The 26,313-nt window shown below is 45.6% G+C and overlaps 1 protein-coding gene and 1 pseudogene across 2 annotated transcripts; both read right to left on the bottom strand.

Annotated features, from left to right (window-relative positions):
- Nucleotides 1–644: 644 nt before the first annotated feature.
- On the bottom strand, nucleotides 645–4,712 carry LOC119817166 (annotated as a pseudogene).
- Nucleotides 4,713–7,707: 2,995 nt separating this feature from the next.
- Nucleotides 7,708–21,027, bottom strand: C6H1orf158 (chromosome 6 C1orf158 homolog). 2 transcript variants are annotated; one of them, XM_038332326.1, is made up of 4 exons: nucleotides 20,917–21,027; nucleotides 13,152–13,265; nucleotides 8,834–9,011; nucleotides 7,708–7,889 (listed from the first exon to the last, which is right to left on the bottom strand). In XM_038332326.1, exons 1-4 carry the CDS (start codon nucleotides 21,025–21,027, stop codon nucleotides 7,708–7,710), a joined length of 585 nt encoding a protein of 194 aa, XP_038188254.1. The 2 variants fall into 2 exon arrangements, with proteins under 2 accessions (XP_038188254.1, XP_038188255.1); XM_038332327.1 differs by lacking the exon at nucleotides 13,152–13,265.
- Nucleotides 21,028–26,313: the final 5,286 nt, after the last annotated feature.

Raw genomic sequence — 26,313 nt, 5'->3', positions numbered from 1 at the left:
GATTAGTATGTGCCAACTTTGGGCTCTGTATTAATTACCTTGTGCCTTGCTGTGACAAAATATCTAACACAAACGCTTTTTAAAAACGGATTATTTATGCCTCAGTTAACCCAGTCTGGAAACTTCTTCACAGTCATGTTCACAAGATTATCTCTAGATGATTCTAGAACCGGTCAAACTGTCGATTTTAACTACCACAACCTCAGTACCTTTTTTCCCCTGGCTTTTCCTACATAAATACATAAAACAGAAAATTGAGGGTTTTTTTTTTTTTTTTTTTTTTTTTTTAGTTTAAAAAACAAAGCGGTCTCACAAACTTTTTTTCCCCTTAAAGTATAAAACATGAGAACACGCAGACCAAGGATGATACCACAGGCCCGAGGCAATAGAAGCTGGATAAGGATCGATTTCTTTCCCAAAGCCTGGGCCTCGCAGGGTCTCTATCAGCAGCTGTTCTGGAGGGGAGCTGCACCAGGAAAACCAGCCAAACAGCTCTCCTCTCAGCAGGGAGGAAAGGGGGAAGACCAGTCATGAAACAAACAATCCTTCCTCCTGCTCCAAACTGAGGAAGAGAGCAGCATCCCTCTGCTAGCTTTCCTGATGCCGCTTACCTGGCATTTACCAAAACCCATCCGACTTAATCCCTAACCAAAGTCAGAACTTGTCCAAAGTTGTTGGGGAGGGGAAGAGGCTGGTGTGATACCAAACAGATCTTTATCTGAAGCCATGATTGGTGTCATTCCTTGCTGTTGTTTGCTGGCCTGCTCTTCCAGCTGCATGGCCTTGCTGACTTCTCGCCAGGCCGAGAAGTGCTTGGTGTGCTGCGCCACGGCAGATTCTGCTTTGTTCACAAAGGTCTCCAAGTCGTAGCCTGGCTGATCGGTCATCCCCGAGAGCTCAAGCCACTTTGGTCCTTGCTGTTTGGTCTCCCTGAGCTCCTCCATGCCTCTCTCTTCCAGCTCCCTGATCTGAGTCATGGTTTTATTAAAACTGGACATCTGGGAAGACAGCTCCTCCCCTCCCTTGAAGAAATTGACTGTCAGCGAGGTCCCATTAGAACTGGCTTCCATCTCTTCTGTTTCCATTTGAATTGGCTGCTCTCCACTGGATCCACTATGGGGGCTCAGCTCCTTGACTCTGTCTACATAGCTCAGCAGGTTTAAAGTATATTCACACAGGAGCTTATACCTGGTGAGATCACGGCAATCACACAAGTCCTTGAGTTCTCCCTAAGGAATGAGCCCCTCTACACCTGTGTCAGTTTGCTCTCACGGAATGGGGTGTGAGCCCTGTTCTGTCCCAGAGCCCTGCTACACTCTTTCTGAGCTAGGAGAGATTTGTTAATCTCGGCACCCTCCATGCGAGTCAGCACTAAAAAGTGTTGGCCCCTCGTTCATTCCCTGCCAGATCCACCAAAGAGAATCTACCATATAATCTCCCTTTGGCTTGAAGAAGAAGATCTGGAAGCAGGCATGGGAGCAGGAAGAAATGGAGTTGGCAAACGTTTGTCTAGAAGTCCTGCAGGCGCTGCCCATGTTGGTCATCTTGATGACGTCATGAACACAGTTAACCAGGTACAGTCCCACAGCCTGCACCTGCTGCTTGCTGTCCTCCAGAATACGTAACTTGGCCTTCTTGTTGAGCAGATCAAACACCTCCCATTGTAGATCTCAAAGAATATCACATAAACTTCCAGGCCTAAGTTCCAGGAGCAAGGCTGACTCTTAAGAAGGAACATATCCTGGGAAGCCATTGGATAGATCCCCTTAGATGCATTCTGGGATTTACCAGACAAGTCTCCACCCATTGCGTGAGTCTTCTCACCCCCGGTCTGCCCATAGGCAAAGTAGGTCGCTTTTCCCCCTTCAGAAATTGTCTGTAGCAGTGGCCTTGCTGTGAGCATGTGGACAACTTCACTGGGAGCTGTTTCATCAAAGGCAAAGTTGAAGCAGACCGCCTGGTTCTCCAGATACTTTGTCAAGTCCACTTTTAATTTGGTTCATGCTCAAAGAGGAAACACTTGCTGGGAGCAGAAACCACATGGATTTCTTTTTTGGCGGGCTCTTGTTTGTTCAGCGAGCGCTTCCTAACACAGACAGGCACAGATCTGTGCTCTTCCATAGGATCAGTCACAGTGAGTGGGTGACATTCCACAGTAACCTGAAATTTTTTAATCATTCGGGCAGATTCCCAGTTTGGAACGCTGCTGTTGTATTCCTGAGCTCGCTTTATCTTATTTCCGAGTTCTGGGCCCTCTTCTCTTCCCGCTTGTTCTTCATTTTTTCCATTTCCTTCACAATTCCTCCGAATGACAACTGCAAACTGCTTGAGAGAGTTTGTAGCCACAGGCAGCTCCACCTCTGTTTCATTTTCCTGAGGGACCCTGTCCTCACCGTTACTGTGATGAATCTTGATGGAGAGACCAGGAAACAATCGGGCGTGAAGCCACTCCTTGGACTTGGGAACAGAAGCAGGTAAAGCAAATGCAAGAAGCTTGGAAACTTCGACTCTGCTAATACAGCTCAGTAATCAGGCTCAGTATTTTTATTTGAGTTAAAAATGACTGCTGTACCCATTTGATAAATGAACACAGCATCAGCAGTTACATTGTAGTGTTGGACTCTAGCATCCAATCCCCAGGAGGAGGAGTCACCCCAAGAGACCATCTCTCAATATCACAGCTGATGTAAAAGCATGAGGATTTTATTAATTCTGTCATGACAGGGTCTTCCAGCAGTCGGGAGGCTAGAAGACCCTGAATGTCTGGTACAGGCTATTTTTAAAGGGAAAAACCACCGAAGGAAGGGGTGTCTGGGGGTTCTTTAACTATTATGATTGGCTTATTCAAAAAGGCTATTACCAATAATTGGCTGGAGAGTGGTTGTCAGATCAGATGAGGTAAAGGGAAACTTCTGAGGGTCACTTTGCCCCTTCCCAGGGACTAAGTCAAAACATCAGTAACTGAGTCAACACCTAAGGGTTATCATGCCCCTATTCAGGGAGATGGAAAGTTCCTAACATCTCAGTACGTGGATGCATAGCTGTTATGTCCTTGGTTCCCGGGGGGGGGGAGGGGGAGTACTGAGAGTTGTCAAAAATGGCTTCAGAATTGTCTTAAAGTTCTACAGTAGAGTTATAGACTCCTACAGCTGGGGAACCTTCAAGGATATAACCCTGGCTGGCCAGGAACTCACTATGTAGGTCTGGCTGTACTCATAGAGATCCTCCTGCCTCCAGACTCCAGCAGGTGCCTTGCATCAAGTCAAATTATTCTTAGCATGTTTGACTTTCTTTCTTTCTTTCTTTCTTTCTTTCTTTCTTTCTTTCTTTCTTTCTTTCTTTCTTTCCTTTTTTTTGGTGGGAGGGGGGATTCAAAACAGGGTTTCTTTGTGTAGCCCTGACTATGCTGAAACCTGCTCTATAGGTCAGGGTGGCCTCAAACTCAGAGATCCACCTGCCTCTGCCTATTGAGTACTGAGATTAAAGGTGTGCACCACCACTCAGCTTGTTTGATTTTCTTAAAAGGTATTGTGTGCATGCGTGTTGGCTAGTTTTATGTCAACTTGACATAGGTTGAAGTCATTGAAAGGAGCTTCAATTAAGAAAATAACCTCCAACCAAGTGATGGTGGCACATGCCTTTAATCCCAGCACTCAGGGAGGCAGAGGCAGGCAAATCTCAGTGAGTTCGAGGCCAGCCTGGTCTACAGAATGAGTTCCAGGACAAACCCTGTCTCGAAAAACCAAACAAAAAAGAAAGAAGAAAGGAAGGAAGGAAGGAAGGAAGGAAGGAAGGAAGGAAGGAAGGAAGAACCTCCAGCTGGGCAGTGGTGGCACATGCCTTTAATCTCAGTACTCAGAGGCCCAGGCAGGTAGATCTCTGAGTTTGAAGCCAGCCTAGACAGTCTGAGGTCCAGACAGTCGGGGATACACAGAAGACAATACCTTCAGAAGATCAGGCTGTAGGCAAAGCTATAGGGCATTTTCTTAATTAGTGATTGCTAGTGGAGGACCCAGTCCATTGTGGGTAGTCCCATGCCTGGGCTTGTGGCCTTGGGTTCTATAAAAAATCAGGCTGAGCAGGCCACAAGGAGCAAGCCTATAAGCAGTGCTTCTCCGCGGCCATTGCAGCAGTTCCTGCCTCCCTATTCCTGAACTGTTTGAGTTCGCATCCTGACTTTCTTCGCTGATGAACAGCAAGACGGAAGTGTGAGCCAAATACACCCTTTCCTCCCCAAGTTGCTTTGGTTGTAGTCTTTCACCATGGCCATGGAAACCCTAAGACACTACGCACGTGTGTGTTAGGCAACCATAGTCTCCAGAGGCTAAGGTCAGTTCTCCCTACCCCAGAACCATCTTAACCAGCTCCACTGGGCATGGTATAATGGCCCAGAGCAGATAATGAAAGGGATTGTGAACTGTGGGTGAAGGTGTCCCTGACCGGGGCAGGGGTGATATGAGTGGGGGACCCAGGAGGGGAACCACAGGGGAAGAATTCATCCTGAAACCCTGCAGAAGGAATGTAGTCCTCTTGACCTCTTGTTTTCTAGAAGTGTCTCGTCTCCAGGACTGTAAGAACATAGGTGCATATCCTTTTAAGGCAATGGGATGGTTGTGCTTTGTTACAGTAGCTACAACAAACATATTCTCTCCCCAGGAAAATCTCCCTTGGCCCTACCTGGCTGGATCAGATATCTCCATCACGGACGTCATGACTCCCGTTTACTCTGGCAAGCCCTCATATCTTCCCAGGTCTCAAGTCCCATAGTCCTGTTCCCCAACACCCATGTCGGGTCTGTATTTAGTAGACCTCTTCTCCTGCTGGACTGAGCTTCTGTGAAGCCAGCGCCTGCTCTCTCATAGTTTAGTGAATTTTTATGGACTGATGGGCTGGGAGTTAGAAAAGATGGAGCTCTGTCTCCCAGAGCTCTCCTGGCCTTCTGGCATCCCTACCTTCCTTTAGTCTTTCAACAGACATTTACCAGGCCATTCGCGTGTGTCAGTGTCTAACTTCTGGACACTTGGAAAAATAAGGAAGGAGCCGGTGGTTGCGGGGTTACCCTGGAGCAGATGGCTGGAGGCCGGCAGATGTCCTGTGGAAGGGATGACACAAACTCAGGCTCTAGACTTTGAGACACATTATTGCCTGCAGTGTAAAAGTCGCACACGTGCATGCACACACACACACACACACACACACACACACACACGCCTATTAGCCAGGCACAGAGAGGACCCTGGGCATCTTGTGGAAAGGGACAGGGGCTCCATGAGCACGCTTGTGGCCACTTGCGTGGGTTCAGTGTCTGGTGCTGGTGTCAACAACTGTGTAACCTCAGGCCATTTGATGAATTTCATCTGCCCATTTCCTCCTTACCTGTAAAACAGAAGAGGCCCCAATGACTCTGAACCTTGGAATGCGGTGGTTAGTCAGCTAGATTGGTCTCCCAGGCAGAAGTCAAGCTCATCCTCAGACAAATGCTGGACTCAACTCTCTCTCTGTTTTGCAAAAATTTAAGAACAATTTTCTATTTGTTATTTTATTTTATTTTTTTGCAAAAAAGATGAATAGTTGCCTTTGTTTGGGTGGGAGACCACGTTAGATAACCTAGTGGAACCAGTTGTACTGACTTTGCTAGGATGGATGGATGGATGGATGGGATGGCTGGAGAGAGATTTGTATGTATGTTTGTATGTATACGTGGATATATGGTTAGAGAAATGTCTGTACTTATAGAGAGATGAGTGAATTGATGGATAAATGGAGAGAGATGTGTATGTATCGAAGGATAAATGGATGAACAGAGAGATGTATGCATGCATGGATGAAGATGAATAGATGGATAAATGCATGGACAGAAGAATGTAGTTCTGTCTAAGAACAGAGCTATAGTGAGGCATAGTCAGCACCCTCCTTGATTGGCAGAAGGGATCCGAAGGAGACGCTTTGCTCTGACGCTGTAGTGGGAGGATCTGAGTTCTGGGAAGAACAGGTTCTTCTGAGACTAGGGTTAGTTAACCCTTGTGAATTGCGCTGGAAGAACAGCATGACAGAGACTCAAGGATTAAAGTAAGGATCCAAGAGGAGTCCCCAAAGACAGCAGGTTATTCATACACACTCAAAAAAAAAAATCATCCTTTCGTTTGTTCATTTTTTCTTTGTTTTATTTTTTTTTTAAAGACAGGGTTTCTCTGTGTAACAGCCCTAGGTGTCCTGGAACTAGGCTGGCCTCGAACTCATAGAGATCCGCTCTGCCTCCTGAGTGCTGGGATTAAAGGCGTGTGCCACCACTGTGGGTAGTAAAGCATCATCTTGCACAGGGCACAGTGCCCACAGTAGTGGATGCCAACAGCTGGAGCGGGGTAGTGGCACATAGAGGAAGGCTTTTCAGAGAAAGGCTCGGCTGTAACTGTTCTGCCAAGCCTGATGCTCTGAGTTCAGTCCCTGAAACCCACATGGTAGGAGGAGAAAACTGACTGCAGTACATTGTCCTCTGTCTGATCAGATACACTGTGGTGCACACATGATCACCCCTATAAATAAATATGGAAAAATGCAGTACAAAATGCTAAATTAGAAGCCTGTTTTCAACTTATGACAGATCCCCATGGCAGGTGGAATCCTGTCCTGGATGAGCTCAAGACTGTATTCTTTTCTCAGGAAATCTACTTGTTTGGATGGAAGCTTCACTCCAGCCCCGGGGAATCCAAACCTGTATTTATTAATTTGGCTTGATTGGCCTATTACATCAGTGGCGGCGGATTCCCATCAACTAGGATTTAAACTCAACACTACTCTCTTCCCTTTAAGATTTATTTTTATATGCATTGGTGTTTTGCCTGCCTGTCTATCTGTGTGAGTTTGCCAGACCCCCTGGAACTGGCGTCACAGCCAGGTGTGAGGCGCCGTGTGGGGGGCTGAGAATTGAACCTGGGTCCTCTGGAAGAACAGCCAGTGCTCTTAACCACTGAGTCACTTCTCCAACCCCAGGAAATCTATTCTTCCAACTATCTTAAAGCCCTCTTCTGCGAGCCCAGAGGCAGAGGCCAATGTCCAGTGACGTTCCCTTTGCGCCAGCACAGCTGCCCTATAACCTTAGTAACAGCGGTGAGGTGGACTCCTTCCTTATCACTGGCTGTTTGGATCCTGCCCTCAGGTCACTGTCCCTGTTCTCTGCTGCTCCCTCCTGGGCCTCAGCTGAGTATGCTTTTCACCCTGAGTCGCCTGATTTTTGACTCATGACTCAGGATGCTAGGCGACCGGCTGCCTCCTGCTTCTGTCGCCCTGTCGTCCCCCAGCACAATAGGCTGGCTGTACCCCTGGAACTGTAAACCAGAAATAACCCTTCCTCCCTTAAGTTATTGTCTGTCAGACCTCTGGTCACCGTGACCAGAAACACAATAGGCTCAGCACTCTCTGTCTCCTGCAGTGTCTGCTTGGTCTCTGTACACACGTGGCTCTGTGGTTTTGCAGTAGTGTAAAGGAATTTTAATTATCGGGTGGAAACAACAACAGTCTATGAGTTTAGAGAGAAGGTACCATAAAACACAGATCATGATTCCAGGACACCCCCCCACACACACACACACAACAATGGTCCATAATTAATTCTTGGGCTACATCTGCAGATGCTTGCTCTCTGACAAGTCCAACGAGGCCGTGGGTCTCCGGCTGTCTCTGGCTGGATTGCAAGTGGAATGGTGGTTCTCAGAAGTGTGGGATGGGGTGCAGCCGAGGGGGAGGGACCGGGATGGCATGTTCCCTCTTGGACATAGCGCACACTGGCAGCCTGGGGTAGGATGTGGTATAAATGCTTTCTCTCAGGCCAGTCTTGGGCATGAGCCACTTCTGCTTCAGTTGCTCTAACAGTCCGTAGTTTGTGGGGGGTGCTGCAAGAGAAACCAGGTTTGGGTGACACAGGGCTTCCAGGAGCCTTACACATAGCGATTATGAGCAGACACACAGGTGCCACATCGGCCATCCGAGCAATATATCCATCTGGTTCTGGAGCCGCGCTGTCATGCCGATGAAGACACCTAGAGGAGCTGCTGGGGTGGGGCCCAAGAGCCAGCAAACAGGAGGAGCAATTGTCTTCCACTCCTGCCACATTTTCCAGGCTGTTCTATAAAGAGCCAAGGCTGGCAGGGTGAGCAGAAGCCAGAGAGCACAGAAAAAAAAAAAAAAAAACATTCTCAAAGCTGGATGGTGGCGGCACACACCTTTAACTTCCAGCACTCGGGAGGCAGAGGCAGGTCTATCTCTGTGAATTTGAGCATAGCCTGGTCTACAGATCTCGTTCCAGGACAGTCAGGGCAACACAAAGAAACCTTGCCTCAAAACAAAACAAACAAACAATGCCAATAAATAAATAAAAGAAGTTCTCAAATACTCTGCCTCTTTTTTTTTTCCTACAGTACACACCCCTGTCTGGATCTTGTTTACTCAATCTTATTTATTAACGAGTCTCCTTCTTGGATCATCAGTTCCCTCAGGCAGAAACATTTTGTGCCTGTCACCACTCTGGCTCCCCAGGAACCCCAAGAAAGAAGATTCAGTTACTGTGCCTAGAGGGAATGCCTGGCAAGGGAGTACGGAGTATGTTGCTTCCAGCTAACTGTGGTCCGGGTGTACAGGTGAGGCTGTCATTACAGGGTTGGCCCTGATGTCAAGGGAAGAAGGCAGGGGCAGCCCTGAGTAACAAATGAGGTTCATTTTCCTGTGACCTCACCCCACTGCTCCTGTAGGTCTTTGTGATGGGAGCACACCTCAGCCCTGTGCATTTGTGATCCCCTTATAGACAAAATGCAGGGAAAATTCCCAATTATAAACGTACCAAGAAGGGGAAAGTCGGACTTCTCTGGCAGCCACAGCAATTTCTGTCCATTCCAGGAACGCAGGGCGGGCACGCCCGGGTTGTAACTGTGCCGGTTGTAGTGGTCATCATAGGTGCTGATCAGATAACGATGCGAGGGCTCCTGGTGGTGAGTGATCAGGTGCTTGTATGGGAGACCCTGGAAGGACAACACAGTGGCCACGTTACCCATTAGAGCAAGGTGTCCCTTCCAGCCCGGGATGGTGGCAGTAATCACGCCCTAAGGGGCTGAGTTGTGAAGAGGAAGCCTACACTGGTCACCAGAGACCTCCGAGGGCCACAGATGTGTCTACCTCACTGGGTCACATCCCTCTTTCAGTTGTATACCCCAGCCAGCCGCTTTCAGTTCTCTGGCCAAGTCTATTTGTCCCCAGGGTGTGCTACCATGGTAAATTAAAATTAAAGTCAGGATGCTCGTTGAATGGAAACAGCCAGGGACACTCGGGGTGCAGCTTTGGGATCTGACATTACATCCTTTGGTTCAGTCTTGTCTTGTTCCCCCCAGCCGCCTGTTTCCAAGGTAAACAGCGTTTGGACCTCATATTTCCTTCGGTTACTGTGGGAGAACCAGAGAAGTCCCTGTAAATCTTCCTCCCCCGGAGGGATTTATGGCCCCACAGCTGCAGAGCAAGGAGCTGTTTCTTTGGCGAGGAGTTATTCACCAGGAAGGAGAAAGCTGTGTTTTTATCTGTCTGGGATGCCTGTCTGAAACCAGGGTTTTCCTAAGGAAATCCTTCTGACTTTGAAGAGAATCCCATGGCGCTGGACTGGTTGAAAGGAGGTCGGTAGACACCCTGCACCCCAGACTTCTAAGGGTCGTTCCATAAATAAGGCAGAGCACAAAGCCAGAGACAGACAAGGGTTTGGCCTGCAGTCCAATGCACAGTTCCCAAGATCTGCACCGCCAGGGGCTAGGAGTCCCTTTCTAATCCAGCCAGTGAGCTGGAGGCATTCCCTGAGTGGCAGACCTGCAGGAGAGGAACCAACAGGGATTTTATTGGCATTTCTTTGGGTTCTGCATGTAGCCGTGCTCAAAAATGACTCAACTTTCTGTTCTCATGAGGAGGGGCATGCAACGCCACATATGGCCACATGAGGCAGCAGAGCGCCAGCCAGGGACAGCTATTAACTTGAGAGGGGACTGGGGCTTGGTAAATGAGCCCTTAGGAACAGAATGAATCTTGAGGAAGAGATTCTGTTTGTTTGATTGATTGATTGTGTGTGTGTGTATGTGTGTGTGTGTGTGTGTGTGTGTGTTGGAGGTGGGGTGTCAGGGAAATTAAATACAGTTAGTTTTTTAGGTTTTGGGTTTGTTTTTATTTTTGGCTTTTCGAGACAGGGTTTCTCTGTGTCACTTTGACTGTTAAGTACCGATCTATTTTATTTTAATTTATATGTATGTGTGTTGAGGGTGGGGAAGAGGATGCATGATGGCCAGAAGAGGGAGGCAGTCCTTCCCACCTGCAGCTGGAGTGACAAAGGGCTGAGTGTCTACAGTCATGGGTGCTGGGGACAAAACTCATGTCCTCTCTAACAGCAGCCAGGACTCTTTACCCCTGAACCATCCTTCCCGCTCCTGGGATGTATTCGTTTTAGCCATATTAAGCCATGACTTGGGGTCAAGGTTTGCAATGAGTCCTAGAGTCTGTTTAAAAGATAGCCAGTCCTCTATGCGTAATCATAGCCAAAGGCCAAGAAACTATGACGTAATGATCTGATATGTCACAACAGGGATAAGGGTGGTTGGGGACTGGGAGCCCCAGGCTCTGAGTTCTTATTCCGACTTCCTTCAGTTAAAGTACCTTTGCGTCTTCCATGACGAAAGCAGCGGTGAAGTTCAAGAACCCAAGAGCATGCCCTGGAGATGCTGCACCATCTTGGGATACCAATGCAGCTAGGAATGGCAGTGCGGACTAGAGATGTATGCCAGGTCCAGGGATGTCAGTGTAGTTGTGTCTCAGGGGTGCCAACGCAGAGTCTGACATCATTAATTATGATGTGACTTTCCCAGAGATGGAAGACAGTCGTCTCTGGCAGTGTCCATGCAAAACCCAGCTCTCGTCGCAAAGGAAATAAAAGATATTTTATTCTTGAGCTAAATAGGAGTGGCCAGGGCTCAGGAGCCCAGGTTCAGGTAGCCAAGAATAGCAGCAGGCTGTGTGTAGAAACAACTTCATGATTCTTTTGGAAGAGTCCATAGTTTTAATTGCTTTTTTGCATTTATGTGAAAAGGTCAAACATTTGTTTATACACATGCGTGCACGCAAGTGTGAGTCTCTGCATGTGTGTGTATAAGAATGTGTGGAGATCAGAGGACAATCTGCAGAAATTTGGTTCTCTTCTCTCACCAAAGAGCATTCCAGGGATTGAACTCAGGTTATCACGCTTCGTGACCTGAGCCATTTGCCCACTGAGTTATCTCGCCAGGTGGCTCTCATGAAGGCTTGTTTCATTGTTGGAGTTGGTTTATTTGTTTTTATTTCTTGAGACTGGGTCTCACTGTGTAACCCCAGCTGGTCTGGAATTTCCTATGTAAACCATGCTGCCCTAAAATTCAGAGTTCTCCCTGCCTCTGTGTTCCGAGTGCTGGGATTAATGGTGTGCGCCATCACGCCTAGAATCTCGTGAAGTTTTCTTGTAGGTACAAAATAAAGTCATAAAATAAAGCATTTTCCAAATACATTAGTGGGGACATCAGGTAGGTATGCGTGTTTTAACAAAGTGGAGAAATGTCTGCTACAAGTCTCAGATGCTGTCTGAGGACATTCTCAGCTTTGGTTTTTTTTTTTTTTTTTGTTTTGTTTTTTGTTTTTTTTTTTTTGTTTTTCGAGACAGGGTTTCCCTGTAGTTTCTAGAGCCTGTCCTGGAACTAGCTCTTGTAGACCAGGTTGGCCTCGAACTCACAGAGATCCGCCTGCCTCTGCCTCCCGAGTGCTGGGATTAAAGGCGTGCGCCACCACCGCCCGGCCATTCTCAGCTTTGGGTAGATGGAAGCTAAGTTCCTACATTTTAACATTTTTCACCAGATAGCAATGGATCAAACACAAAGCCAGTGAATGGCTACCAGGAGGACAGAAGATAGCCCCCAAATAATTTGGCTCTCAATCTGCCATTCCAACCCATTACACTTAGGAAGTTCTGACCAGTCAGTCAGGCTTGTAGAATCTTTCCTTAACACAGGTGTGGCTTGGGCTGGAGAGAAGGCTCAGCTGGTAAAGCTGCTAGCTGCCAAGCCTGAGGACTTGAGGTTGATTCTCAGGTCCCATATGTGAAGGAGAGAACCATTGCCTGCAAGTTGTCCTCTGTCCTCCACCCATGCATGGATGTCTTCCACAGCAAACGGACAAATTAATGTGTTCTGGAAGTTTAAAAGAAGCCTGGTGGTGGTGGTGTCAGTGGTGGTACACACTTTTAACCTCAGCACTTAGGAGGCGGCGGCAGGCAGATCTGAGTTCGAGGCCAGTCTGGTCCACAGAGTGAGTTCCAGGACAAGAAACCATGCCTTGAAAAACAAAACAAAAGAAAACAACAAAAAACAAACAAAAAAACCCATAAAAAACTCTCCAAAACAATGGGGCTGGAGAAATGGCTCAGTGGTTAAGAGCACTGATTGTTCTTCCAGAGGTCCTGAGTTCAGATTCCACATGGTGGCTCACAACCATCTATAATGAGATCTGGTGCCCTCTTCTGAGGTGCAGGTACGCATGCAGGCAGAACACTGTATATATATATATATATATATATATATATATATATATATATATATAAAAACTCTCCAAAACAAAACCAAAAAAAGGTTTAAAAGAGAAAGATGCATGCACTGTCTCTCGTTTACAGGAAAGCCACCTGCTTGTTCCCTTCCCATGGAGCCACACAGTTTGGAAGAATTTATCTCCTGCCTTTGCATTCTGAGTAGCTGGTCTCTTGGGCCCCTCCCCTCACTAAAATGCTCTGCTTCTCACAAATCACACCTCACTCCTTCCTGCCACTGGCCTGAGTTTAAACAGGTGTTGGGAACATGGGGTGACACTGGATGGGGAGACAACAGGCTGGCCCAAACAAAACACTCCCAACTCTCACTTGGGATTCTCAGAGCCCGGTGGCACACAGCATAGCTATGCCCTATGGACAAATGGTGACAAGCTTGCTATTCCCATCGCGAGCCTGGAGGGAGACATCAGAGGAACTCATGTAGAAGGTGTCCTTTCCTGCTGTACCTGGAGGGGCTAGGATTCTAGAGCCTCTGTCACAACCCCACCTGATAATCAATGTCACTTACCTCCATTCTCCTTTTCCCATACCACCTGGAAATATGGTCTGGTCTGTGACCTGGGAAGGGGATGTATTCCTTCCTGTAAATGCACTGGGGTGTGTGGTCAGTGGCTTTGGTGAACTGGAAAAGAACACAATGTCCATGAGAACGTCTGAGATGCTGATGCCTTTCTTACCCCTGCTGTGTCCCTCAGCCACCACACAGGGACAGAGTGAATAGGAACCCAGGAAACCAAATGACACAGGAAGGGCATAAGCTAAGGGGCTCAGAGCCTGCTAACACAGACAAGAATAATATAGGTTAATGTACAATGTAAGAGTTAGCTAATAAGAAAGCCTGAGCGAATGGGCCAACCAGTTTATAATGAATGTAGGCCTCTGTGAGTTTCTTTGGGACAGAAACCCCTGTCAACACGGGAGGCAGAGGCAGACAGATCTCTGTGAGTTCAAGGCCAGCCTGAACTAGTTCCAGGATAGGCTCCAAAGCTACAGAGAAACCCTGTCTTGAAAAACCAAAAAAAAAAAAAAAAAAAAAAAAAAAAAAGAAGAAAAAAGAAAGAATTGTTTTGTGGTATATGGCATGGTCTATCCTATGAATTCTTCATGGGTGTTTGATAAACATGTATATCTTTGTTCTGTCAGGTGGAATAATACATACATATATTAGGTCTAAACAGTTTGTGGTATTGTTCAAGCCCTTTGTTTCCATATTGACCTTCTGCCTGATTGTCCTACCCAATATTAAATGTGTAGCATTGAGATATCTCCCTCCCCCCATTTTTTTAAGACAGAGTTTCTCTATGCAGTCAGTCCTAGCTGTCCTGGAACTCACTCTGTAGTCTAGGGTAGCCTTAAACTCAGAGATCTGCCTACCTCAGCATCCTGAGTGCTGGGATGAAATCCATGCACCACCACCCCCCAGCTGGAGATACTTTTAAAATAGAGATTGCTTTTATTTTTATTTTATGTGTATGAGTGTTTTGCCTGCATGTGTGTATGTGTACTGGGGCCTGTGAAGGCTAGAAGTGGGTATCAGATTACAGATGGCTGTGAGCTACACTGTGGGAGCTGGGAATGTCCTCTGCAAGAGCAGTCAGCGCTCTTAACCGTAGAGCCACCTTCCCAGCCCTTGTTTTCATCACTTAGTGAAGGTTTATTCCAAGACCTGCAACAGACTCGGACTAAACCAAACGGTATTGTAATTTCTTATAATATTTGAACACGTAGCATAGTTTCTGAACCCTAGATTTTTCAAGCCTTTAACAACTTCCCATAGTGACAGCAGTCAACAGAGTGTAAGGTGATGTCATTAGTGTTCTGTCACACACCCACACACTTAACAAGAGTGTGATTAGCAGCAGGAGCCCCAGTCTAAATAGATACAGTCTGTGTTTATGCTTTCCATGTTTGTATCCACTTCTTCCTCTCAAGGTCCTGTGAAAACTGAGCTTCATTCAAGTCGGGAATTTCTTACATTTAAAATTACAGGGCAGCGAAGATGGTTTACCCAGTGAAGGTGCTTTCTGTAGTGAGTCTTTCTCTGTGCCTGTCGGCATCCAAATAACAACATGGAGACTTTTTATTAATTGTGAAAGCTCAGCCAACAGCTCAGGCCTGTTTCTAACTAGCTCTTCTAACTTGAATGAAACAATTTCTATTCATTTACTTGCTGCCACCTCTGGCCTACAATTTTTTCTGTGAGGCAGAATTTTTTTTTTAAGATTTATTTATTATGTATACAACATTCTGCCCACGCGCCAGAAGAGGGCGCCAGATCTCATTACAGACGGTTGTGAGCCACCATATGGTTGCTGGGAATTGAACTCAGGACCTCTGGAAGAGCAGCCGGTGCTCTTAACCACTGAGCCATCTCTCCAGCCCCGGCAGAAAATTTTGAAGGGCTCTCCTTTCTTGTCTTGGCAAAGTCTGGTAATCACTTTTCTTTGTGTTCTACTGGTCCAGTCTGGACAGCTTTACACTGTCAGCAGTCAGGTAAAGAGCAGCTTCTTGTCCAAATGGCTAATTTTGACACACTGAAAGCAAACTCCATGAGGAATTTCTTCAATACCCATCAGCTTTCCATGATTTCAGATGACTAGAGTTGGACAAATCGAGCCCACATGGTGGAAAAAAAAGAATAGATTTCCAAACGTTGTCCTCCAAAAGTGTGTGAAAGCAAGTGCACCAACACTAACATAAATAAGTGAATAAAAGTAACTTCTGTTTGATTGGTTGTTTGAGACAGGGTTTTTCTATGTAACCCTGGCTATCCTGGAACTCACTCTGTGGACCAGGTTGGCATCACACTCAGAGATCCACCTGCCTCTGCCTCCAAAGTGCTGGGATTTAAGGCATGCACCACTATGCCCAGCTAAAAAATTTAAATTATATTTTTGAGGCTTTGGGAATATAGATTAATGGCAGAGTGCTTGCCTAGCATTCACAAAGCTCTGTGTTCCATTTCCAGCATCAAAGTCAAATTGTCTTTAAAACTTACCTTTAACACATTTCAAGCTCTACCTTCCCACCTGCCTCCCCACCGGCAATCGTGGTGCTAAGGCACCCAATATTATAGGGACCTATCTGATGGGCATAAAGCAATCCGTAAGCAACTTTCCCAACTAACCCCAATGTCAGTGTTCTGCCAATGTAAACAAAAAATCTCAAGAAAATAAAAACTACAGTTTATAAGAAGAAACATGCAACAATATAAGAATTGTTAAACTATAACCTTCTACCTGTCTTCAGTTACAAGTATTCTTCTGTAGCGGCGAAGATTGGAAATAACCAAAAATAGTCCTTTTATAATTACTCAATTTTAATACAAGGGGAGACAAGGGAACTTACAGAACCAAGGGTCCAGCGAAGCCGGAGGTGAGCGCGCGCAGGGCAGCGCAAACGAACGGGCCACCTTCCGGCTCCCCAATCCTATTTAAGGGGAATGCTACCCCGCTGGAGCAGCCACGCCCCTGAACGCAGGGATTGGGCCAGCTGCCCCAACATTCTTCAGACTCTTTTTACGTTTTACTGATTTAATTGTGCAGATGGAGCTGTGAAAGCTGAGGTTTGATGAAATAGATAAAAGCAACATTTAAAAAGTTCTGTTGCATGATTTAATTGGTTATTAGGTAAGTTTCCTGAGATGAAAGCAGGAGTGTGTATTTTAAATACTTAGCACATTATACCTATCTAAATGCATGGGGCGGGGGAGGGGCAACATGCCATGGCACACATGTGGAGCTCAGCGGGCAACATCTCTCCTTCCACCCATGTGGGTTCCAGGGATCAAAGTCAGATCATCAGGCTTGCTGTCAGGTGCCTTTACACACAGAGCTATCTTGCAAGTCCTGTTTTATTCCATTGCTGCCACAAGTTACATCATTATGAGTTGTGCGCTCATTTGGCTAGAGCTGCGATTTTTGTCTATTTTTCTAAATCGTGTAGGAAGTAACAGGTAGTTACTAATTTTAAATTACACAGTACCGGCTTTTATCTTTGTCTGTGTGTTTTCATTTAAGTGAGCTAGCATCCCTTCATTTTCAACTTGAATTTCATTTTCAGCTTGAATGATTACCTCAAAGGCAGGTCTCTGGATCTCCAGAGCTCCGGGTGGATAACCATCCTCAACTTTTTTTTAAAAAAGATTTATTTATTTATTATGTATACAGTATTCTCAGTACTCTGCCTGCAGGCCAGAAGAGGGCACCAGACCTCATTACAGATGGTTGTGAGCCACCATGTGGTTGTTGGGAATTGAACTCAGGACGTTTGGAAGAGCAGGCAATGCTCTTAACCACTGAGCCATCTCTCCAGCCCCATCCTCAACTTTTGCTTGTCTGGAAATGTCTTCATTACTTTCTCAGTTTTGAAGGAGAGTTTTGTGGGCTATAGAATTCTCAGCTGTCAGTTTTAACTTTTTATTATGCTTGGAATTTATTACCACACACTGCTTCTAGATTTTTGCTGAAAACCTCCACTGACACGCCCTCTGATAAGTTATTGTTACTGCACTGGACAAACAATTTATTTTCATGTATTTATTTTCCTATCTTTCTTTCTCCTTCCCCCTTCTGGAAAAATTATTGTTTGTGATTTTTATTTTCATTTATTTTTTTCTTTCTATTTTTTTCTTATCTTTCTCCTCCTCCTCTGTTGTCTTCTGTATATTTATTTAGTCTATGAGTATAAATAAGTGTTTTGCCTGCACAAATGTCTGTGTACCACATGAATAGCCTGGTGCTCTTGAAGGTCAGAAAAGGGCATAAAATCCTCTGGAACTGGAGTTACTGTGAGCCACCATGTGGTGCTGGGAATTGAACCTGGGCCCTCTGAAAGAGTTAAAAAGTACTCTTAACCTCTGAGTCACCTCTCCTGCCCATGTTTTTCATGTTTTTAAGAGTCCATGTGTCTTTGATTTCCAATAGCTTGATTGTCATGACTATCACCAAAGTCTCTCTCTCTGTACATTTATTCTTCTTCGAATTCCTTGAACTTCTTGGGTTCATAAAGCTATGTCCTTCCTCGAGCTATGATAGTTTCAGCCATTATTATTATTTTTGAAACAGGATCTTACTCTGTAGGCTAGAATAGCCACACACTCACAGAGATACACAAACTTACACAGATCTGCCTACCTCTACCTCCTGAGTGCTGGAATTAAAGGTATATGCCACTATGAACATCGGTACTCTTTCTTTAGGAAGATTGCTACCTTGTTTATTTCTTTGGCCAGCTTTACTTTTACTTTTTTTACATCTAATGATTTTTTCATTGCTGAAAAAATTAAAAATTAAAGGCACCAATTCTTCCACACTTTGTTGACTAGATATAGGCAAGGGGAGGCCTTTTTTTTTTTTTTTTTTTTTTTTTTTAAGCTAGCTGGTCCAAAACCAGCTGAACTGATTCTCAAGGATTTTCTTGGCACACATCCTGCCTGGGCTTTTCTGTAGTTTATTATATTTACATACACACTTCTTATTAAGTGTCTTAGTTTCCGTCTAAAATACTATCTCCCCTTTTCTTTCTTTTCTTGATAGGGTCTCAGTGCACAGCGTATATTGGCCTTGAATTTAACAATGCTTCTGCCCAGTCTTATCAAAGTGTTGGAAATATAGATATGTGCTCTCAAAGCCCAGCGTTTTCTTCAGGTATTATATTGGATTCCTCTATTCATTCTCTCTCTCTTACTATGTAGTATGTAGCCTTTGTAGCCTTGGTTGTCCTGGAGTTCCCTATGTAGACTAGACTGGCCTCAACTCATAGAGATCTGCCTACTACCTCCTGAGTGGTCTTCTCTATCTGTTATCTCTTATTTGAGACACTTAGAGTCCAGCTTCCCTTGCAGGTTTCTCCTACAGGAACCCTAAATGATTGCTCATCTGGCCATTTTTCCCGTTGGTGCCTCTCTTCCTCACATCTGTCAAGCACAGTTAAAGTTAATGATGACTCACGCCATGTGTGGTGATGGCTAATGTTCTCCATGGAAACATCTTTTCTAGTTATCCAAAGTGATGGCGAAGGATGCCTTGGAGAACCGTGAGAGAGGCTCCAGGAGGGAAAAGGGCAGAGGGTCTTTACCTCAAGTGCATTTTGTTCTCTGAAATGTTCTTGGCTGTGATTTTGTGCCTCCTGAGGCACATGTTTATGCTCAATTCCTAAGATGTGTTTGTTCTTGTTGGGTGTCGGAGCATAGCTTTAGAACCCAGTCCGGTGAAAGGATGAGCTGAACACTCGCCTCTGCGTACTCCACATCTGGATATGGGCTTCTGCCTTGTTTCTGTGCTTTCCCAGACAGGACCTAGAGTATGTGCCAGGCCACCATGTTGAAATTGGTCTGTCCTGATGAAGTTTGGTAAAGGACTGCTCTGTTACGTGTATTTACGTGTTTTCCTGATCGTATTTTTCTGAACTCAAACTTCTTTCCTTAGATCATTGCTTTCTTTGTCTCTTTCATGTATAGAAGCACACTGAAATGGAAGTGAAATTGTCTACAGCATTAGATTGTAGTCTGCCCCATTCTCTAAGGTCCTCAAATCCCAGGTCTTACAGACACATCTGCATAGGTTGGCATAAAGCACCACCAATTTTCCTAAGCTGGCAGTTCTATCTTAAATTCTTTTCCTTTTTCATTTCCCAAGATTATCTGAGGATGTCTAGATATCTCTGAAAAGGAAAAAAAATAGAATTGTATATATACATATATTTACATAATCTATCTACATAGCTGTGTATCTCTATATGTATCAGGTTGCCTTTGTACTCAATTTGTTAACAAAAATGACCTTGAAATAGAGATCTTTCTGCCATTTTCTCCTGAGTTCTGAGAGCTCTGGAATGCAGGCATGTGACACCTCACCTCCTAGGTAGTGCATTTCTGGGGACTGAACCCTGGGTGAGTCTCCTGTGTGCCAAACAAGCACTATACTACTGAAACAACTCAAGCCCAGTCTTCACAGCTCCAAGTGGCTTGTTCTTCCTGGCCACAAAGGAGGATATTCAGTTTCAAGTGGCCCTTTCGGGAGAAGCAGCATCAAGAACCTGTTCTGTTTTGAAAGTAGACTCTGAAGATGGGCGTGGCTGTGGAACAAGTGCAGTCAGCAGCAATATAGCCACGATGTCACTGCAGGGTGTGCCGTGACTGCTTCAGTAGGAGCTATGCGCAGGAAAGGGACAGACTGAGAACAGTAGAAATTCTTCGAATAAAAGTTCAAAGGAGGGCTCAGAAGTTAAGAGTGCTTACGGCTCTTGCAGAGGATCAAGTTTGGTTCCCATTGCCCATACTGGGCTATTCATACCTGCCTGTAGCTCCAGTTACAATGGATATGACCACTGCATGCAAGTGGACACACACACACACACACACACACACACACACACAAATGATTGGTTTTAAAGATTTATTCACTATTTCAATTTTATGTGTATGAGTATTTGCTTGCATGTATGTAAGTTTTTTTTTCTTTTTTCTTTTTTTCTGGTTTTGTGAGACAGGGTTTCTCTGCAGCTTTTTTAGAGCCTGTCCTGGAACTAGCTCTTGTAGACCAGGCTGGCCTCGAACTACAGAGATCCGCCTGCCTCTGCCTCCCGAGTGCTGGGATTAAAGGCATGCGCCACCACCGCCCGGCTACATGTATGTAAGTTTATCGTGTTTTTATGGCTCAAGGAAGTCAGAAGAGAACATTGGATCCCCTAAACTTGTGGGTGAGCGCAGCTGTGGGGGTGGGGCTGGGAACCAAACTCCAGTCCCTTACAAGAACAGTAAGTGCTCTTACCCACTGAACCATGTCTCCAACCCAGTAAAACACTTTAAAGAAAAAAGTACAAAGGTGGTGGCACATGCCACTTTTAATCTGAGCACTCGAGAGGCAGAGGCAGGCACGTCTCTGGAGTTCAAGGTCAGCCTGGTTTAAATAGTGAGTTCTAGGACAACCAAGGGTAAGTGGAAAGACTCTTACCAAAAAAATAAATAAATAAAATAAAAAATAAAAACTAATAAATAAATAATAATAAAATTCAAAAGAACAAAGATATTGGGGAATATTCTGCTACCTTGAAACAGTCCAGTTACAGCAGTGCTAGAGGTACAATTGTATTTATACCCCTACTATGGTGTCTTTAAGACAAGGAGGGACCTTAATTATTGCATGAATGCATCTTTCCTGTGTAGAGCAGAAGACCATGGTGTTCAGACTTAACTGTAGGCTGCCTCCCATTTGAGAAAAGCCGACTTCACTTCTCCCTGAGCTATTTCCCCACGGACTGTCCCTTCTTACCTTCCTTCTCTCTTCCACCCAGTTTCCCACGAGCACTCTCGTGGAGTACTTCTTCTCAATCTGCCAGCCTGGCGTGGAAAATGCCTGAGGAACCGCTGAAGTCACAAACATAGTGGTGCTCCTCCCCGCGTCCCTTTGACTCGGCAGATTCAGGGGACAGAGAGGTATGGGGGGTTATTCGAGTGTTCCTTTCCTCATCTGCCTTCCCAGAGTGGGTAGCAGGTGGCCCTCTGTCAAGCTCAGGAAATTTAAAACAAAGCCTGGAGAGCTCACTTTGGAGAATGAGGTGATCTTGGATTCTCTTTGTTGACTGTCTCCATGGTGACAGACACTGGCTGCAGACACTCTTCTCTAGGCAGCAGTTGATTCTGGAGGAGTGGAGTTGGCCCCACATAAAGAAGCCAGACTAATGGTAGTGAAAGGCCAGGTATCTCTTGTTACAAGAGGGACACCACCCTTGCTGGACTCTTTCATGGGCGTGAGTTGAATTTTATTACTGCTTAGTGTTGATATGTGAGCCCATGCTAAGACTCTACGGTACAGTTCGTGCTACTGTACCATTCGTGAGCCGGGCAAGGGCCTGGAGATTAAAAGAACACACAAGAGACACGGGTCATTCGTGAGGAAAGAATGCCGAATGCCGTTTATTCAAGTTTAGGAAATCCCTTATATACCTAACTGTTGCACAGTGGAATTCCCCTTAGGCAGGTGGAAAATTACCGAGCCCAAAATGGAGTAAACCATATAGCTAACCACCACGGGGGCAGAGGGAGCACAGGAACAAACAGGATGTTTAGCCAGAAAATGGAACAAGATGTCTGGCCAGAAACTGTTCTCAAGATGAACCCCGGGCGGGAGGAGGGGTAGACCCGTGGTCTCTATGCATTCCCTCACAGCGCCTCTTGGGGGCTGGTGCCATAACGGTATCTGCTTTCTACTTGAAGACGCTGAAGCACAGAGGTTCAGGCACCTAATGTCACCCAGCTAGCTGGTGGACACTTGAGACTTACATCAGTTCCAACTCCAGCTTAAAGCTCGAGCTTCTACCCACTCCGTCTGTAACTCTGACTAAGGGCTTCCGTGAAGAACCCTACATTGTATTTGCAGCGAACACAATATGGTTCATTCATTCAGTCTTCATTCATTCATTCATTCATTCATTCCATAAGCACTTCACATTCTGTGTTGTAGGAGCTAAGGTGAGGTTGCAGTGTATTAATGAACAGACCTCGGCTCAGCTAAATTGGACAGAGCCCAAATGTTTTGCTTATTCTCTAGTCCAAAGGATCATGAGCCACCAAGATCTCTATCTACAGATAGCTGGTTCAGTATGGTGGAGGATGTCTTCATGACGCAATGTTCTGGAGCCCTTATGAAAGCCTGGGCTAGGGCAATGTTACCTAACTCAGCGGCAGAGCACTTGCCTAACATGTGAAAAGTCCCTTAGGTTAAACCCTAGCAAAGGAAGGGAGGAAGAGGGTGAATAGGAGAGGGAGAGGAAGAGAGAGCGGAAAGAGGCAAAGAGAAAAGGGGAGAAAGGAAAAAGGAAAAGGGCTAACCAAGAAAAAGATGCCCTAATAAATAGAGGAAACTGAAGTTAAGTTTTATTTTGTTTTCTGAATATGGGCATTTTGCTTACTTGTGTTTCACATACATGCCTATTGCTCATGGAGGTTAGAAGAAAATGTCAGATTCCCTAGAAGTGGCGTTATAGAAACCTGGGGGTGCTGGGAATTGAACCTGGGTCCTCTGGAAGATCAGTCAGTGATCTTAACCACTGAGCTCTCTATCCAGCCCTAGAAAAAGAAGTAACCACAGTACAGGCACAGTCATACCACATGGGTGCAAATGCTACATAATCTTACAAAGGCGCACAGGTTTGCGCGCGCGCGCACACACACATACACACATTAAAAAAAGATACATCTTCATGTTGGAAAGATGGTTCAGAGGGTTAAGAGTTTAGCATGCATGCTGGAAAGATGGTTCAGAGAGTTAAGTGTTTTCCATGCAAGCTGAATAATCAAAGTTTAATTTTTGGTAGCCACATAGGTGGAAGGAGAAACTGATTCCACAACTGGCATCAGATCTCCTGGAACTGGAGTTATAGATGGTTGTATGCTGCCTGATGCTAGGAACTGAACCTGGGTCCTCTATGGCACCAACAAGCACTTTTAACTGCTGATCTATCTCTGTAGTCTGAGGTATATTATTATTGTTGTTGCTGGCTTTTCGAGATAGGGTTTCTCAGTAGCTATGGAACCAGTCCTGGAACTCACTCTGTAGACCAGGCTGGCCTCGAACTCACAGGGATCCGCCTGCCTCTGCCTCCCGAGTGCTGGGATTAAAGGCATGCGCCACCACCACTTGGCCTGAGGTGTATCTTTAATACAAAAAGACTCTAAAACTTAAGAAGATATTATATTTCAGAATAAATAATATTTCCCAACCTGGGATGATGAACATGTGATAGTTGTAGGTGCATTTAAAACTGTTTGCACAGGGGAGGGGCCAGGTGTCAAAGGTTAAGAGGAGAAGAGCCTACAGGTTTGTAGGTTCTGAGGTGCTCATGAGCAGTGATGTGGGTGGTAGCTTCATCTTCCCAGTAAGCATCCTTGACTGCTGGTTTGTGGTTTAGCAAGGCCACTCGCTAGGCTTCAGTTAGAACCACTTATTACCAAAAAGATGGTATCATAGATGTGGCCTTGACAGTCAATTGTGGTTTGGCGGCGTCTCTTGGTATTGTTCTTTTTAATATGGCATATGCACGGGGACCCTTCATCAAAGACACCCAGCTTCCATCTGGTTAGTGTTTAAAACAATAACTCCATTTTGCTTTTGACAGCTTCCACAAGGCAACGTTTCCTGTTACTGGATGGTAGTTTTGCAGCGATATGAACAAATACCACTTCATAACAGACAAGAAACAGAGAAAAGTGCACAGAGAAGGAGACCAGTACAAAATAGAGCCCTAGAGACAGGCCCTCAGTGACCTCCTTCCCTCAGCGAGGGGCCACCTTCCTCATTTCACCCCATGACAAATCCCTCAAGGGATCAATGCCTGGGAGCCATCATAGCCCCAGCCAGGGAGAACTTCACTAATCTTGATATTTTTAAATTAAACCAATCAAGTTGACAATCAGGATTAATGACCACAGAGCCATCTCCTGATGCCCGTGGATAGCCATTTCCTTAGAGCAGGGGTTTTCAAACTGTAGGGTCCCCATTTTTAAATGAAGTTATTTTTAAATTGTGTGTATGTTTGTGTGCCTGCACACATGTGCACGCACACACTCACACACTCGCATGTGTTCAGGTGCCTTTGGAAGTCAGAAGGCTGTGTAGAATCCCCTGGAACTGGAGTCACAGACACTTGCGAGCAACTTCGTGCATGCTGGAATCGGAACCCGGATCCTTTGCAGCAGCAGTCAGTGCTGTTAACCGCTGAGCCATCTCTCCACCACCACTCCCGGACCTTGTTAGAAACATTATATTGAGTGGAGCTCCAACGAGGCTGGCTGTGACCTCCTGTGAGAATAGCAGTCATCTCCTCCAAACGCTGGGAAACCACATCCGTGGCTAAAATCTGTCACGGTGCGAATATTTACGTCACAGAATTGGCAAACACTGTTGTGAGGATTAATTTTGGTTGTCAATTTGATCGGATTGAAATACACCAAGTGATATGCCTCTGGGGGGGGTGGGAGGTGGGTGAGTATTTCTAGGACGGATTAGCTGAGTGGGAAGACTGTCCCCCACAGTGGGCAGCACCATTCAGCCCTGGCCCAGAGATAAGGAAATCTGAGAGAAAGACAGGGCCACACCTGCCAGCCTTCACTTCCTGCCTCCGATTGCCACCTATCCATTGTTGCCACTGCCTTGCTCTGGCCGTTTCTTCAGGCTTCCATCCAGTGGCTCTCCAGGAGTTTCCCAGGTATTCGGCACCAGACTGTGGCATCCAGCAACATGGACCGAAGGGTCAACAGGTTCTCAGCCTCTTCAACATGTAGACAGTCATTGTTGGACTATCCAGCCTGCGTCACGTAAGCCAACCTGATAAATCCCCTTTGGTTCTATTGGTTGTGTTCTTCTAGAGAGCCCTGGCTAATACGACTGTACGTTGGGGTGTATTGGCTGACTTTTTATTTCTCAGGCAGCTTCTTATACTTGTCATATTAAAAACCGAATCAGAAATCTTACATAGACTTATTAATTTTGAAATAAGAAAAGTAAATGACATCATTAACTTTATTTCCTCAGACAAGAATGTATGTGAAGAATGTCATGATTTTATGTATTTATGTTTTGCATATTTGTATAATGCCCGCGTGTGATAATAATCAGTTGAATTCTCACTTGAATTCTTCTGCTTTCATCTTTGGGATGGCATTTTGTTCAAAGAAAGGAAGCAAGCTTCATACCCTTACATAATTAATTACTTATATAGATGATACATAATTAGAAGAGAGAGAGAGAAGCCCTTACATAAAACCCTTGTAGATAACTGCAATTTTTGTTTTGCTTTGAGACTGAGTTTCACTCTGTAGCTCTGACTGTCCCGGAACTGGATGCACGAATCAGGCTGGCCTCGAACTCACAGAGATCCACTTGCCTTGGACTCCTGAACTCTGGGATTAAAGGCGTGCCCCACTGCATCCGTGGACACATTCTTTCCTGACATGTGATATCTAGATGTGTATATCCCCAGCTCCTGAAGCAGCTAGAAGAAGCCTCCCCGTACCGCAATTCATGGTAAATCCCCTTCAATCAGTTCCGACTTTTACGCCAGCGAGCTGACTGTAGGTGCACTCCTGGTAGAGCCAGAGCCAAGGGGTCAGAGGTCAAAGGCTGAATTAACCACAAGTAGCTAATGATGTGTTCAGCATTCCTATAAGGCACCTGAGAAGCTAGAAATGGATGGGTTCAGAGAGCTTCCAGAGTGGCAAGATACCTCCAAACCCCCCTTTCCTTGGATAGAAACAGCTGCACTGTGGGCACTTCTGGATCTTGTCCAAATGTGTGATCAAAAGAGCTACAAACGGGCCACCGAGATGGCTGGGTGGGTAGAGGTTCTTGTCAACAATGGCCTGAGTTCTGTCCGAGGACTGCTTGGTTGAAGGAGAGACCAGATGGTCGTGTTTATCCTCTGATTGCCACACTTTCTTATTCCCTCCTGTGTCTCCGACCTCCCGTGTGAGATCATTTTTCTTTTCTCCCGAAGAATAAGCTTCCTTTTCAATTCAGTTTTGATTGCAGCAAACTCCCCTTGTTTCTGTTTTATCTGAAAACGTCCTGCTTGCTCACTTTTCTTGAGCACCGAATTCTTCTTGATGGTTAATTTGCTCACACTTTGAAGAGATCATTCCACTCTTTCCTGACTTTACCCTGCCAACATTT

This window comes from Arvicola amphibius, chromosome 6, assembly GCF_903992535.2.
Source record: "Arvicola amphibius chromosome 6, mArvAmp1.2, whole genome shotgun sequence".
NCBI lineage: Eukaryota > Metazoa > Chordata > Mammalia > Rodentia > Cricetidae > Arvicola > Arvicola amphibius.
The sequence above is the reverse complement of the archived record's forward strand: the minus strand, read 5'-3'. Positions and strand labels throughout refer to the sequence as shown.